Raw genomic sequence first — 16469 nt, 5'->3', positions numbered from 1 at the left:
AGCGCCGTATTTGACACAAACTATAGGATTGGTAAATACAGAAATAGGCTATTGGCTGGAAACTAATCGAAACAATCCAGTTCGGATTTGCAGAATTCTTCATAAAATTCCTCGAGTAGTATTTCGACGACATGGGGAGTTGGCTATTGTTTCCTACATTTCTGATATTGGCTGAAAACTAATCAAAACAATCCAGTTTGGGTTTGCAGAATTTTTCGAATCGAAACCACAGTTTCTGTTTTGGGGGATCCCCTAACTTTCGATCGATAAGTCTTCGGTCTCTGACCGATATTCTCGTTTGATCTTTGGTAGCGAAACGTTTGTGAAAACAATTACTACCGCGATCATAAAAGTTTAAACTTAGCGGCCAGCACTTGTGGTGAGAAGGATATTGAATTCACTATATTATCAGGTTTTGTGACAAAACTCTTATCTATTTAAATGAAAAAAGTCGGAATTGTATCTACGTTGTTTCAAAAATACTATGCAAATGTGCTACTTCGGTATGCGATCTCTGTGGTCGTGTCATCTCCGTGAATTTAGTTGAAAACTGAATTCTAAAAAAATGTTTTTATGAGATTAAACGCATACCAAAGAGTGGCATCACGTTAAGCGAGTGAGATCGCATGCCGAAGTGGCACATATGTAAATATAATATATCTCTCTCATACTAACACAAGTTCTTTAGCAGCAAAACACTCCGACCGTAAAAAATGCAAATCATAGTTTTGCCCTCAATGAAGCCACGAAGTATCAATGAAAGGAATTCTGCTAATTCGTAAATAATGAACAAGTTTTTCTATAAACAAGTTTTATTGATTGTGTTAATTTTCACTGTTGTTCTTGATATCATTTATCAGTATTTACAAATATTCATAAATTACTAAATATATTGACCAACAAAGATGTACAGAAAACAAAACTACATAAAATATCATAAATAGGCAACAATTATTCAAATTGAAATTCAGCGGCGTTAAGTATATCGTCTAGTATTAGCGCCATTGAAATAAATATAACCCAAAGCTTTTTTTGCCACCAAGGAGGCTACAAGAAAACGTGAAACTCGCTTTTGCAATAAATGCGACCTGTGGTACCAGTTACCACCTGTATGTGGTAAATAACGAAATATCACATTTTAGGTCAGATATATATGTACATTCTAAACCACCAATTGTTTTATTGTCTCATTTGGTTGACCAAGTAAAGTGGCGATCAGGCGTATTATTAAGGAAGTAGAAATGGTTTTCAATTGCTTGGCAATCCGACTTTTCCAATTCCCAAGTTTGCTTCTTTTCTGACAGCTTTCATTTTAGTCTGCACCTCCGGACTCATTTGCATCTCATGGTGACACTGTCTCATCAAATCAACAATATCCAAGAAAAGAGGATGTCCGTCTCCATGCGTTTTCTGAAAATGGGGCTTAAGCGTTAGAAACCTGATATTTAAAATTGTTTGTGTTTTCAGTAAATTTCTTTATAGTTACTAAAGTGAATCAATTTCTGAAACAAAGTTCTGAAGCAAAAACCTACCGATATAATTCCAGCTGCTCTTCCAAGTGTTTCGAACGCTTCCTTCATCTGTGTTTGCCATTGCAATACACCAAGCTGCCAGAAAATTGAATTATCATTGAATAAATCGAAAACTAAATTAAATACTATACTTGCGCCACGCGTTATTTATTTATGTTGCAGACATGATTACCTTCCACCACAGTAACTTTCGATGCAAAGGAATATGACAAAAATTCTAATTTTGCATAAGCATTAAAATGTTATCTGGTACTATTTCCATATACATACCCTCATCAAGTACATTCCCAAAACAGGGTGGATAGCTGGCAAAATTTTTTCATATGCATCTGCTACACGTCGTGCGTACATGCATGAGTCATCTGGACGTCGGAGGAAAGATGAAACTTCGACGCATTGATCTGAAGTTACAAATACAAAGTTGTTAAAGTTTCAATAAATGGTTAAATATATGTATAGGTAAATTGAAAGTAGGAATTACGAAACATATAAACCGATGCAAATTGATATCTCGTCTAATCATATTGCAACTGCATAAGTATCAGATTCGAAAATTTAACAATACAATTTATCAGTTTACTTACTCAATACAGCTATCTTCAACACATGTGAATCCGCAATAACAGAATCTTGTTGTTTTAAAGCTCCGAGTGCTTGATTGTAAAGTCTTTCGAAGTTTCTTGACTGAATATATCAAAATGAAACAAAATTGAATGAAAATGGATACATTGTAAAACATAGACAACAATATTTTAATGAACCCAATCGCAAGCGCTTAGGAAAGGATGTTCTTCTATTTCAAGAATCATACATGAGCGCAAAACCAAAAAAGGGTTTTTAAAAAATCTGCATTACCTTTTTCGTGTTTTCCATGCGCTTTAATGCTTCTGTTGACATTTTTATAATATAGTTTTCAGCTTCAGGTTTTTCTTTCAAAATATTTTCATCTAGCAGAGCACTTTTCATAGCTTCTCTTTCACTCCCTAAATAGAAAATATATTTATAACAGAAATAAAGCATTAAACATAAATGAAATCAAAAACTTTGTAAATCAACTAAGGATCGAAGTGAAAGGCATCTCATATTCCTCGCATTCATCGTTAGAAGTATTTTAGTACAATTATCTAACCATTTTCGCACTCTTCGCACTTGCAATCGAAATAATATTGATTCTTCAGTTTTTCTTGTCGTCCAGGAGTAGTGTCTATCGGATCTATGTAAGATATGCATAGTTCTTCCTGCGGCTTTATTGGGCGAAGTGATCGAACCTGTAAGTAGATTTTAGTAGGCTATACGTTGTTATCCTAATAGTAACTTTTTATAATACTCAGTACAGAGAAAAATGAAATTTAGAATTGACTATTTTAATTAACTGAGAATGTACATGCTTCTTAACTGGTCTATATCTTTGAAAAATTTGAACAAAAGTTTTTCACGTACCTCAACTTTGGCACCGTTATTTACAGCAACACAATTAGGGTTGCAATCGTGATTTAGCAATGCTACATCCAGAAATATGCCAACTCCGACTACAGATAACCCTCGTTGATCATTCAAACTGGAACGAAATATGATTACTTGAGTTTAATATTGGCAATAAAAATAGATATATATGATATAAAATCGTCATATAATATTTTATATACCTAATAGCATTGCAATCAACGGCACCGAACCACTGATATATAACTTCGTCACTTTCTGGCATGGCTTCATACGTGACGTAATCGCCGAAACTAAAAACTCGATTATCAAGTTGTTCCTTTTCTTCTTTGGTCCGCTGTTTTACATGAGATTCCAACTCCTATACCAAGAAAGAGATCAAATTCGATTAGAATACATCAGGCAGATCAATGGTATATACGTAAGTTTTGTTTTACGTGATTTGGGTCTAGGCCACGAGGAAGCTTTGAAAAGATAAAGTCATTAATTTCTTGCCGGGAAGCAGAATCTTGTTGTAAACAAATTTTAATATGACTTGGCAATTGGCATTCATTATAACATGGCCTGGTATTCACCAGTGTGCCGTCTGGCTTTAGTAAAATATGTTGTAAATAGAAGAGGTATGCCTGGTAAACTTTAGTACAAGTATTCGTCATATTATTTTCAACAACTTGTTTGTTTCAATTAGCTTCGGCATGACTCCTAAATTGCTCACCTCTACTAGAATCGGGAGATCTTCTTGAATTTTATTCTCCGCTACGCGCTGCTTTCTCCAAAACAGTCTTGCCACGAGACGAGTCTGATCAGACGCTTTGTTTGGAAATACCCTTTTGATGGCCGCACACTCAGGTTTATGTGCTTCCCATGCTGCTTTCTGACAATCTTTATTGCAATAGCGCGCGAATTTACAGCTGCCGCATTTCAGAAGTGGTGGTGGAGTGTGAGTTGGTCCTTTCTACAGTAGAAAAATAATTGGACTTACACTAGTTGGAATTGCATGTTTGGGGGTGTGATTTTTCAGTGGATCACTTCAGGAACAGAAATAGTACCGTGAAAAATTCTAGCTTGAGGTAAAAGCATTTTTATCACTTCAGACTATGCTTTCTTAACATCGCAACTATTACTCCTGTTATATTCATAGATAATAGTATCTGATTGCACTGGATATAACGTTGAATTACTTACACTGATTGGCTGCCGGACGCAATGATGACAAACTTTATCAGCTTGCTCGTTGAATATCACGTGTTCATATGGTCTTGATCGGATTACAACTTGTCCGGTACGGTACTCTTGTGTGGCACACAGGCCTCGTCCTTTTCCAGCAACATCAACAACTTCGATTCCTTGCAGAGGCATTTTTAACAGTTGGTGATATTTATTAATTTGTTCAAATTAGAATTAATTCTGAAATAGATTCCTTAGTTTTATTTACTTGACTAAACAGCTAAAGCAATTATGGTAATGTTCAAATGTTGTATTACTAATCCTATTTTACTATGCATACGATGATTCTCAAAGGCGATCTATTTCATCTAGTTACTTGCTATATAGGTTACTTGCTATATAGGTTACTATGGATTATCCTGGTAGCAACCACGAGATATCAATGTCACTAATTCTCTTCTGAAACCAATGCTACCTTACAGAAGCAACGTGACATTCGAAAAACATATTAAACTGGAGTATTCACAATCCTTTTCCATAAATATTTGTTTTTGTTATGTAACAGTCTGAACTCAACTCTGTACAAATCCATGTTTATGATGAAGTCTGTTTTACATCACACTATATATACTATAACTCGTTCGCAGTTATTGGACTACTCTGCATGCTATTTTTAACCCGTAGTAGACGTGCGAACAAATTGTAAATGGCATGCTCCAAAGCGATTGCTCTTTTTGTCGATGTAATCTTGCGGGTTAATCGGCGTATCGCTTTATCTACAGCTGTTCACAAGAAACGGCGAAAACTTACCCTTTTGTTGCAGGAGTCAGGTGGGAATACTTCCAGAAGTTTCTTGCGTGTTCGCAGTTTTATGAATTCGAAAGCTGCGAATTTTTCTTCCCAGGTTAAAGTATATTTTTGAGCCTAATTTTGATTGGGTTGGCGAACTTTAGTTAACATGTTAGAAACATAACGAAAAAAAAAAGTTAGAAGAAACCTCAGATGAGGTTACACGTGTAACCCAAGATTGAGGTGAACCAGAAAAAGTAGAATAATTCTGAAATTTTTCATATATACTCTATGAGTAAACAGGCTATTTCTCAAAATTGTATATGCTGGTACCCACGAAAGAAGCAATAAATTTGGTGGGGAAGTCAGTCGTTCCTGGATGTCGCTAGTGTAACACGACGCCGCCAGAATTTCAACGAACTTGCAGGATTCCATAATAAAGCGAACATTCACTGATAAATGCCCTTAGGTTGATTTATATATATTGTTGTGAGACAATTTTACGTATAGTTTCAATTTAAATATTTTGATATATTCTCACGCTTGCCAAGTAATAATATAGATACAATATATAATGTATGTTCTCCCATTATCAGCAGTATTTTTAAAACTTGGATGAGAAAAATTATTTCTTGTTTCTATCAATTTATCGGGATCAGATTTATATTCTTTCCAACTTGTGCCATATGAGTATTTTGAAATGAAGATTTGATTGATTTGTAATCGATTTGCCTAACGAATGTCAGTTTTGGATGTCATATAAAGCTATTCTGTGCGAATTTTGTAACTCGAATCAAGCAACGGCTCTGCTTGCATCAAATCGTTCGGAGTTTCGGAGTGTTATTTCAAGGATATGATCAAACCATTTACACCAGAGATGTGCAACGGGTGGACCGCGGGCCACAACCCGGCCTGCCAATCCATTTTGTATGTCCTTAACAACACTCAGATTTACCCCATCAAGCATAAAATCCAAATCCGACAGGTACTGTTTAAAATGTCGCTCACGTGGTTAAAACACATAATATTTGCTGCTCGTGTCGCTGCATTAAATATTTTGTCATTTTGCCCCGTGCCGTCATTACTGTAAGCCTGAGCAATAGCCGCATTTTCTTCTCGTCTTTTCCGCATGGATAATCTAAATTTATGTGTGGCCGGGCTAGATGTCTGAAGTTCGTTAAATGGCCCATCGACAAAAATGTCGCACACCCCTAATTTAAACTGAGTTCTTATGTAATTTCTGATGTTGGTGTAACCGAGTCAACCACATGATGTTACATAATCATCAGTCAGTCTGATCATTGAATTTCTACCGGTTTTCAGTTCTGCTTGAAATACTATTGAAATTTAACACCTGTGGTGAATATTATTCGTAATTATTCAATCTCATGGGATAACTTTCATAATGCCCACAGTTCTTATCGCATATCTGTATTCCTGTAAATATTACGTATTCACGAAATACCCGTAAAAGAACTCAATCAAGTACGAAACAATAAAAAGGTTGTGATTTAAATATTTTCCAAACGCAACAAATAAATTCACATAAAATTAAATATATAATTTCACATACACTTGAAAATAAAGATATCCCATGCACGACAGATTGATAACTCAGACCTCGAACAATGCACATTACTATTAGCAAGATATAACAGAAATTGCCCAAATGAATCGAGAGAGCCTTTCATCGAACACTCACAGATATTTGTAATTTTGTGCATAGTCAATCAAGAAAGATGTTCATAAATATATTGATCTGAAATGTCTTTTGGCGGACAAAGCAACATTCTTTGCCGGGAAGTCACTTGGTATTGTTATTTACAGAAAAAAGCGATCCAAGGAATGCCCACATAAACATAAGAAGTCTCACGAAAAGGCCGCAACAGCAATTGAAGCCCGGTATACAAATTAATTTTTTCCAGTGTTTCCGGCTACGCGTTCCATTGTTTAATTTAATGACCTCGCCTTTGGTATTTATACAGATATTGTCCGGACTTTTAATAATCCGCACCCTTATAAAGTCAATGATTCCTTCACATTCGAGAACTCTCATCATATATAGTCGACGATTACAAATGGTTCGCCATTGATGGTCGTGCAAGAAGACTTTGATTGACGGAAAATCATCAAGGTTTTTAATACCTATAATGACGTCATCGATGATGTCGTGAATAGGTCGAGAGCCATGGTATATTCCAGCATTATCCGGGCCACAAGAAAATCGTTCCTCAATCAATCGGCTGGTGAAAAGAATGTCAGTGGGTCGCAGAGTAACGAAGGAAGTCATACCACGTTTGCTTACTTTTGAAAACGTTTGAGTCTCCTGAGGCCTCTGTACAATATGAGAGTGGTAGTAACAGATGATTTTTTTTAATATAGTACCTTAATCTATTCTATGCATAAAAAAAAACATTCGAAAGTTGTAAATTGTCCATTGCGGGAGATATATATCATACCCTCGTGACTTGACAAAATTCGACATATTCACCCTAGGTGTATGAAATATCTGTGTACGTGAGTCCACGGTTTTGTATAAATAAAACGGATTTGACACAGCAATTGATCATATGTAATTGTGAAATAGACAGTTGTATAATAGGTATGTTAAAACTTTACTCGATATCTGAATGAACGGTTGGGGTCATTTTGTTCCTCATTACCTGGAAACACTACATTTTCATATAGTGTAACTAAAATTCGAAAATAAATAATAATATATAAGGCACAGATAAACACGAACTCTTAACGTCCCTTTGCAGTGATGTTAATTAACCGACTTCTGCGGAAGTAAGTAATCACACGTACCGACACGCTGAAAGTGACATCGATTGTCTATCAATACATATACATTATTAACTAACTTTACAATCCGTCTGGATTTACATCAGCTGTATATCAAACTACAGTATTCGTTACTGTTAAATTTACGACTGCAACATCATTTCCCGTCCCAAAAAAGATTTCGCATACGATAGCTCGTTTTGGCCTTCTATACAGTTACCGCACGCAGCAGACATGACATAGATTTAACTAAAATTTTCTCCTTACTAAGGTGCTTCAAGACTATCGAGTTAATCGGAACTCGGGAAGTCGATCAGAATTTAATTGCTCTTATTAGCTAATTATCGCGCTTGTTAATAGCTGGGATTAAATATCGCAATGCCAACCTGGAATTTTGGTACAAAAGTGGGCTTGCATACTGTTCTACAGTAGTAATATGCCTATAATCGCATTCCCTTAACTGCTTACTTTCCTCATTGGATAGTTTCATAAGTATCATGTAGTGGTTCTCGCGCGCTTCACACCATCTATCTACATATTTGTAGCTGTCCATTATGTGGTCATTTCGATTGCTGAAAAGTAAATATTTCTTGAGAGTCTTATAAAGTTTCAGCAATTCTAATTTTTTCGTCATGAACTAGATCTTTAGCAAAGAATAATCAAACCTCCATTTGGTGCTATTAGTTGTCTTTTATTATACACTGTCTTTTTACCGCTGCTATTTTTACATTATATCCTTCTTGTTCCTAGAATACTTATGTGTCACAAGCTACACTGTTTGGCAAGCGAAAGTCGGAATGCCGCAAGCGAAAAATATTGTTCTTTGTTAAGAAAAAGAAGTGAAGATATAATGCGGGTAATACCGAAGTAGTTAAAAGTTCAATATATCCGCTTTCTAAACATCCATTGTAATCAACGGTGATATTATTATTAATTTAGAAAGTTAACAACACTTTAAAATGTCACTGACGGCATTGAAGATAGACGGTTTATTGGCATTTAAATTTCCATTATGAGCAATTCTTGTAAAGAAAGTTTCTGGTGAAATCATACTGCCTGTCAAATGCAATTTGTTTGGTATTGCTATTATTGCCAGTTCACTCGCAGCTTTACGAGTGATCGCTGGGTATCTATCTCTACCTTGTCTATGTATAGCTCACTGGTATTAACAACCAACTGCATTTATATGACACTGACCAATCTAACAGCCTGTCCGCGTGTCTAGTTGGTAGCATTTTAAACGGTAATCAGCTGAATTTTGCTCATTTAACGCTTCCGCAAGCCCACAGCCCTGCAAAATAGTCTTGATCATTACCCGTCATATATATTACTCACAGTTCCGTGTATATTGTATACAAACTCGTTAATTTATTTTATATTCATTCAGCATTTTGCATCACAAATAGGTAAGCAATAAGCATATATATATACACACATACACGCTGCCTCTAACGATCACTTGTTGTCAATATTTGCTGGCTTTTTGTGGCAAGAAAATACATTTATTAGGTTAGCCCTCAACAGGCATCTTTTATCTATGGGATGTCGAAAGTGCCAGTTTGAATGATTCTATTCTGTCAGTGTCAATCATTGATTCTGATTGATCATTCCAGAATATAGCTGCGCTCCCATTTCCAGACTACGGCGAGCAGCGTACGCTCGGAACTTGTTTGTTCTCGTGTGAAAGCTACGTTGTGTCATCTTCAGAAACAGACGCTTCGTATGAAATTTTCACCCTTCACAATTGCCTCGCCCCGCTGTCGCTGTATTGAGCTCAGGTCGCGTAACTCCATCAAAAAGTTGGCAGCAGTACGTTTCACCGCCGAGTCCGTAAAGGCATACCTAGATATAAACAAATAGTATTTTCAATTACTGAAACAATGCGCTGTAATCGTTCACATTTAATTATAAGCACAAACGATTAATATCGATGTATGCTTGAAAACTAGGTGCACTTACTCAGTATCAAATAGTTTCATATTGACTTTCGGATTTTCATTGTACTGCACAAACGTACGTAAAAAACATCTCGTCCTGCATATGTCAATTGAACGGAAAAATCGTGAACCATCTTCTTTTGAATAATGGTATGTTTCAATAATGACATCGTTGCTGTTTTGGTGATTTTTCTTATATGCAGAAATGCAGTCTGAGTTGAAAGATCCGTTGATTTTTCCCGAACTTATCGTGTTGACTTCAACTTCTTTATCTTTGGCATGCGGTGTCACGAGAGGGATTCTGGATAACAAGTAGTGGATATTGATAAACATGCGAGAAATAAGCATAATAGGAGACTATAGACAATAAAACTGAATAACTAATTATATACGTCTTCTGCTTACGATCAAATATCTTACGTAGTACGTGTGCCATAAACTTTAAAATGAAACGATTCTGCGATGTATTGGTAATGAAATCTTAACTTAATGAGATTGTGAATGCCTAATTTGGCGTATCATTAGTTATCTTTAACACCCTTTAGAGAATTAGATTTCATTTTTATTGCAAACGCGGCTAACTTACTTACCGAATGCCCATGCAACCATATTTTCGTGCCCATTGCTGAAGATACGTTTCGTGGTCGGCGAAATGAACAACAGCGGAGTTCCAAAGAAAACCAACTAGAACATCGATCATATTTTGATTGAGTATTCCGGGAATATGTTCCGCCATTGCTTTTCGTAAAATCTCGTAATCGCTTTTGAGAAATGGTGCTAAATCGCTGACGTATTTGTGAAAAATGGCGTAGTACTGAAAACATAGAAGAATTTTATTTTTCAAAAAAAAATATTCGCAACCATTTTAAATGAGATATGTTTGCTGACTGAACCAATCTACGCAATGAAAATGTTTTGATATTTAATAAGCTGGAGCGAGCATATTGAAGTGTTAACTGAAAACTAACGAATAGATGTATTTTAAATCAAAAGATGTAAAGACATTACCATTTTCAAAAATGATTGATATGGAATATCATCTTCAAGCTTTGGAACCATGCAGTTATTTTTTGAGTAAAACTGCTCGCACTTTTTCGCAATTCCTTTGATAAATTCATCGTTATCAACTGGCATACACAGCCAAGGGCGAAACAGACGATCAGAAAAACTTCTGGTGTTGCAGGATGAAATACTTTTCTAAAAATCAAGTACGTCATTTAGAGATTAGATTGTAGAGTTCGGTTTCGGATTATACAGATAGATGTTTATGTCGCAATACCGACAAAAAACTGGGATTTAACTTTAATGAGGAATGCGGTCTCCTAGTCAGTTTTGCTCATTCTTGCATCCAATTCCAATCCCCACCATTTAATATAGAAGCAAATATCATTACTTACGTTGAGAGCTTGATGGTTAATATATTGAGTGAATCTCGTATGTGGCTCAATGAGCTGTCGTAACACCGATGTTTCGGGAAGTTTTTTACGGGTTTCATAAGCTATTACGGACGGCAAAACAAAGTGTACATGATTATGTGATAATCCTGGCACGAAGAATGTCAACTGGACCTGCAATAAAAATTATTGTTTGTTTATTGAATACGCTGAACCAACGATCATTTTAGAAAGCATTTATTAATTCAATATATAAATTGCCTGTAGAACATATGGCAAACGCTTGGTCAGAGTCAAAAATCTTCTAATCGAGCTCATCATCTTTAAAGTCTAGTCAAATTCTACAATATGTTCAGGATTACTACTCAGCTTTTTCACCTGAGCGTGCGCCTTTGCCAGAGTCCATGTCTTGCATCTTGGTGTGTGAATTTTTCCAGAACGATCACGAATATTTAGCTTGCCAGATTTCAAAACCATTATTTCTTCAACATCCCAATAAAATTCCTGGAACAGTTTGTATTTCCCCATTTCCTCTAAAGAAAAATGCCAGGCAACCTCTGAAAGTGGATTTTCTGAAATTGAGAAGAGATCTCTATCATTCTGTAGCAGTATGAGTGTGCTTTATAATACGGTAGCCTGATATATTGGTACATACATGTGAGGCAACGTTTCTAATATCAAAATAAAATGACATATAAATAATAAAAACGCATTGTGTGGAAGTATAGAGCATAGTTCAATTTAATATTCCAAGTAGTACCTTCTTTTACTAGTCCGTAACTGAATGGTGAATTGAACAAAGCGTGGTGCAGCACGTGGTTCGAGACTAAAGGAATTGTTTGGCGCCCACATGCGAACCTAGAAATTTCCCACAACGTTCCAGAAGTGACCTGATCGATGTATGTCATTGATCGATTTTTCTTGAAATCTAGCTTTTCTGCATTTGATACATCAGTGAGTTCAATGATTGTGCTTTGCCTAAATCGACCGAGAGAACCTAAAATAAAATTAAAATACGTTGAATAGTTGAGAGATGAACGTCATTACTTTTTGAAAAAATGTAATTGTTTTTCACTCTTTCATTTCTAATACTAGAATTTTTCTCAAATTTTAGCAGCTATGGTAACCTTGTTTCAAAGAATTATTTTTCAATATGAAAGCATGGACGTGCTATTTAATACAAGCCATACTCGAATGATATTGACATATAGATACTAGGTTAAATTAAAAATAAAACTTTTTGGAACGCTTTACCACTTTTACAACTATTTTTGATATATGAACTAGCCTAATAGCAATCTCGTTATTTCATTAAATTCAGGTAAATTAAAATATTCATAAAAGTAATCACAATATAAATAATTATAAACAATACAATATCCAAATAACACTACATGTAATCTACTAATAAATCTAAATGAAGTACTCAAAAATAATTTCCCACTTAATGTTTGATTTTATTTCAATATTTAGTTATTTAGTTTCAAATGAAAAAAAATTTAACCTTGCGTGTCATTGCATCCTTTCATTTCAAGTCTTCGTATTTGCAAAGCAAGAATGCATCGTAGAAATCCATAATATATCAAGATAGCAGGACCAAGAATGATATACACAATTGCTTTCATTATAAAAGCAAATGCGTGCTTCATGTACTTGTTTCCCATTTTTTGTGTATATATTTTGCTTTTTGTTGTAGAAAAATCGTCCTCATTAATAGCATAGGACCTACTTCACGTTTGTTGTAATTCCAAGACTGGAGATGCGATACTCTTCGATTATCCAATATATATACTCAAATTCTGCTGTTTTTCTCGACAAACTAATTGTTTCTATCAATAAACTGAATCTGTGAGCGACATTTTGTTAAAGTTTCACTTAAAAACGGAAGCTATATTGTAATTCTTTTTCTGCCGAAACTTTTTCTCTTTAGCAAACTATCAACGAGAAAATACTGTAAAAAGAAAAGAACGTAAGTGACATAGGTCAAAAACAAAAATATTATTAAACGAAGGAAAGGCATTGTTATGAAACCATATGATTAATATCATTGGAGATAAATAAGCCCGGATAATTACATCACCTCATGACACAAACGATGTCGTCCGAGGTCAGATTCTAACAGGTTGTTGAAGGATAGTGAGGTCATCGTTATTTTCTCAAATAAATAAAATTGGGAACGATGAGCATATAATTAGAACTTTGGTGATTTTTAAATGGATGTGGTTCTACATCTACGGACGTTTTGTTTAATCATAATAGTGGAAATGTAAATATATGTCATATCGTACGATGCTGAAATCGATCTATGAAACTCCCGCCATAGGCTTGCTATAGAATTCCTGATTATTTCGGCCGTTTCATGGACGCCTATGGTGGGCTTGGACTAAAAAACTAGACTTTTATAACCCCAAAATTTTATATGCTATAGTGTTTTCTCGTTTGAAAGAAACATGACATATGCGTAGAGGGCAATAAAACTGTTAAGGTGTTAAAATTTTATCCGAATATAAATATCTTATTGATAATTTTACGAGTAGCACAAATCAAACGAAAACTCATTTGATATTTCATAATGCGGTGTTAAACTTTCCGTACCATATACAAAAATCAAATAAATTTAAACTACCCAAAGCGTGCTACACACACCAACTGAACGTAATTGCCCAATGAGATACAATTATTTTTGGTGCTCAACTTGGAAACAAATTCTCCTGTACATTAGGCAATTGATTGTGTTCACCTTTGCAGTATTGCACTTGACCCCTTTGAGAAAATGATCAGTACGGTTTTTAATTCTAGTCTGTCTCAGTTTACGTTGAAAGCATAATTTGCAGATTATTTCCCCTTAAAACCATTTTTTCTTGAAACGGATGCGTAGCTTAAAGTTGATGCACTTTGGATTTGATTGACAAAGTCTTATATATTGTTCGAAACGGAACCAATTCTAGGATTGTGTAAAGGAGGTACGACTATCCTAAAATATAATTAAAACCTCATTGAAATGTACAACGAGCAAGTCGTTAATTTTCTATCTAATTCTATTTAATTATTCAATTTGAATCTATGAAACATAGTTATAGAGACGACCTTTGGACTTTGTACTTCTAGTTTAGTTTAAAGTAGATGTTGTTAGCTATAGGTAATTGTTGTTTCTTAAAGATAAACGGAAGAAAAAGCAAAAGTGGGTGGAGGTGTGTCATTAACCCTAACGCCGAAAATGCGAGTAGAGCTGAGTAAAAATACATATTAAACTCCGGAGTAAAGAGAAAAACTTTAATCGAGTTTAAACTGGGCCCACAGGTTGAATCTTCTAATGAGAAAAATATTACTTGACGATACTTTGCCAAATTACAGCATTATTTAAGACAGGGGTGTCAAACTTGCTGCCCGCGGGCCGCATGCGTCCCCCGAGCGCTTCCAATGCGGCCCTCGAACGCTTAACAATAATTGTAGTATTTTGTACGTTTTTTTATTATCTAAATGTAGGTAATACATTTTTCTAACCTTTTAAAGTGAAATTAATTATTCACACAGAAAACGACAACTTTCTGAAAGAAGATTTGGAAAATTAAGTTTTTTTTGTTTTCAATTTGATCCAATTGGATCCAAGGTGGATACATACACCTCAAGCTAGCAAAAGAATACTTGAAAAAAAAAAGTCAGCATAATAAATAAAACGCGACGTACATGGAGACAATGGCCTTTTTGTATCAGTAAAAGTAACTTTTTGTAAAAGTTGTATCAGTATCATTATCTGAGTTTGAATACTTGGTAATATATGGATTAGGTTTATTTTTTAGAATAGAGATGAAGTTGTCAGCCGAATCAAGTTCGGCTAGAACTAAAAATAATTTTAGTAGAAAATAGAGATTTCCCTTACTTAATGAGGTTTGACAAATAGAGGCTAAACTGTTGAATTTTGATCAAATACTTTCTCAAAATTTAAAATAAATTTAAAATTTTAGGCACAAATCCAGGGGCAATTTAGTTGATGGAAGGGACAGTTAACTATTTGACACTGACCAATGCTATTTTACTAGGTTATTTTTGAAGCCAAGTTCAACGATTTTTTAAGTAGCGTTGCAAAAAGTATTGTGTTATTACTTGATTCAAAGAGGTAACCGGTGGTTATGTTTTAATATAAAATCGCTACTCAAATATTGAAATTGAATCCTTTTATTTAGAACAAGCCGGATGAAGAAATCTTAAAAACACCACGGATTTAAAATAATATTTCAATTTCTCGGTAATACAAATACGTAGAATTATGACTAGTCTAAAAATTTTCGACCCGATACTTCACGAAATTAGATCATAGTCAATCGAGAGTTTTATTAAATATTCTATTTTTTTCGAATCGGATTCTACACCTTTGTTGTTATAAACATTCGGCAACACGATTCAAATAGTCATAATAATTAACCAAAGCCATATATATATATTGAATAATATGAAGCGTTAACCGTCGTTATTGCTAGGCATGATTGCTGTGTAGCTAGCCAACTACGGAATTGGCCCACTATTTACTGTTGAATAGCAGCGTCATTTGACCATCCAATGTTAATAGTATGTCAATGCAATGCTCTTTAAATTATTGCAGAATAACGCTGCATTCGCAAAAGTTTGTGAGCCAACTGTAAGCTAGTTTCTCCCTCTATAATGAATACAACCACGCTTGTTTTCCATTGTCAAACGTGATCGAGGTCGATTGGAAAAGTTATCAACAATGACACGAAAATCCAAACAATGACTTGGAAACTTGCCCGGGGCAGTAATTAGTAATGAAAACAAAACTGTGAAATGTTGTACTGACAATACATGATATAAAATGATTATTATTCTATAGCAAATAGATATAATCTATAAAAAATACTTACACTCATTACGAATTTTCGAACATGTTACAAAACGTTGCAGAAAACCGATAAGAAAGACATAAAACACGCTACCTCATTTGACACCTCCATACAATTTTACTCAACTTCAAGTCTCACTATCAAGTTAAATCTGGCATATGTTTACTGACGTCAACTCTAAGAAATGGGCTGCTTAGACCTGAATAGATTCTAGAAGACTGTCAGATTTTACAGCTTTTGGTCGCTTAATGACTGACCGAACAGCTCTAACTTCCAATGCCCCTTAGTCTAATTAGCGCTATCCTGTGACGTCAGCTGCCGATTTATCTACATAAATTACGATCAGATTAAGTATATCCTTCAAAGACTTCAAGATTGAATTTTGGCACCTTCAAAACAAACTTTAATTTCGCGTCTTGTCGCTAACGAACAATGGATGAAGACAATTGTATATATGTCGCAACAATTTGATTGATTTTCTTATCATACGCCGGAAGGCACTGAAAGAATAATATTCACATCTTTGAATTCAGGGGAAATTAATCTTCCACTTTACGGGGTGCAGTT

General features: G+C 34.9%; 2 protein-coding genes across 3 annotated transcripts; both read right to left on the bottom strand.

Moving 5' to 3' along the window:
- Nucleotides 1-794: 794 nt before the first annotated feature.
- On the bottom strand, nucleotides 795-4413 carry LOC120340547 (histone-lysine N-methyltransferase Smyd1-like). Its single transcript, XM_039408835.2, has 10 exons — nucleotides 4161-4413; nucleotides 3691-3930; nucleotides 3179-3336; nucleotides 2973-3090; nucleotides 2662-2800; nucleotides 2388-2515; nucleotides 2117-2216; nucleotides 1803-1933; nucleotides 1533-1607; nucleotides 795-1410 (listed from the first exon to the last, which is right to left on the bottom strand). Exons 1-10 carry the CDS (start codon nucleotides 4332-4334, stop codon nucleotides 1249-1251), a joined length of 1425 nt encoding a protein of 474 aa, XP_039264769.1. The 5' UTR covers nucleotides 4335-4413; the 3' UTR covers nucleotides 795-1248.
- A 2014-nt stretch (nucleotides 4414-6427) lies between these two features.
- LOC120340534 (uncharacterized) lies at nucleotides 6428-16142 on the bottom strand. 2 transcript variants are annotated; one of them, XM_039408816.2, is made up of 9 exons: nucleotides 15924-16142; nucleotides 12551-12997; nucleotides 11807-12043; nucleotides 11425-11618; nucleotides 11050-11220; nucleotides 10661-10849; nucleotides 10243-10466; nucleotides 9675-9953; nucleotides 6428-9557 (listed from the first exon to the last, which is right to left on the bottom strand). In XM_039408816.2, exons 2-9 carry the CDS (start codon nucleotides 12708-12710, stop codon nucleotides 9419-9421), a joined length of 1593 nt encoding a protein of 530 aa, XP_039264750.2. In that variant the 5' UTR covers nucleotides 12711-12997; nucleotides 15924-16142; the 3' UTR covers nucleotides 6428-9418. The 2 variants fall into 2 exon arrangements, with proteins under 2 accessions (XP_039264750.2, XP_039264758.2); XM_039408824.2 differs by lacking the exon at nucleotides 15924-16142 and having other exon boundaries at nucleotides 12551-13270.
- Nucleotides 16143-16469: the final 327 nt, after the last annotated feature.

This window comes from Styela clava, chromosome 1, assembly GCF_964204865.1.
Source record: "Styela clava chromosome 1, kaStyClav1.hap1.2, whole genome shotgun sequence".
Lineage (NCBI taxonomy): Eukaryota > Metazoa > Chordata > Ascidiacea > Stolidobranchia > Styelidae > Styela > Styela clava.
This window is presented reverse-complemented; position numbering and strand designations above follow the sequence as displayed.

What these genes read in the sequence shown, in the direction of transcription:
- LOC120340547 (XM_039408835.2), bottom strand. Translation starts at nt 4,334, where the DNA reads ATGCCTCTGCAAGGAATCGAAGTTGTTGATGTTGCTGGAAAAGGACGA. An exon ending in ATCTCCCGATTCTAGTAGAG is followed by an intron (nt 3,337 to 3,690) that starts GTGAGCAATTTA and finishes TTCTTGGTATAG; the next exon opens with GAGTTGGAATCTCATGTAAA. An exon ending in GAGCAGCTGGAATTATATCG is followed by an intron (nt 1,411 to 1,532) that starts GTAGGTTTTTGC and finishes CCCCATTTTCAG; the next exon opens with AAAACGCATGGAGACGGACA.
- LOC120340534 (XM_039408816.2), bottom strand. Translation starts at nt 12,710, where the DNA reads ATGGGAAACAAGTACATGAAGCACGCATTTGCTTTTATAATGAAAGCA. An exon ending in TTAACCATCAAGCTCTCAAC is followed by an intron (nt 10,850 to 11,049) that starts GTAAGTAATGAT and finishes CTTGATTTTTAG; the next exon opens with AAAAGTATTTCATCCTGCAA. An exon ending in ATCAATCATTTTTGAAAATG is followed by an intron (nt 10,467 to 10,660) that starts GTAATGTCTTTA and finishes CTATGTTTTCAG; the next exon opens with TACTACGCCATTTTTCACAA.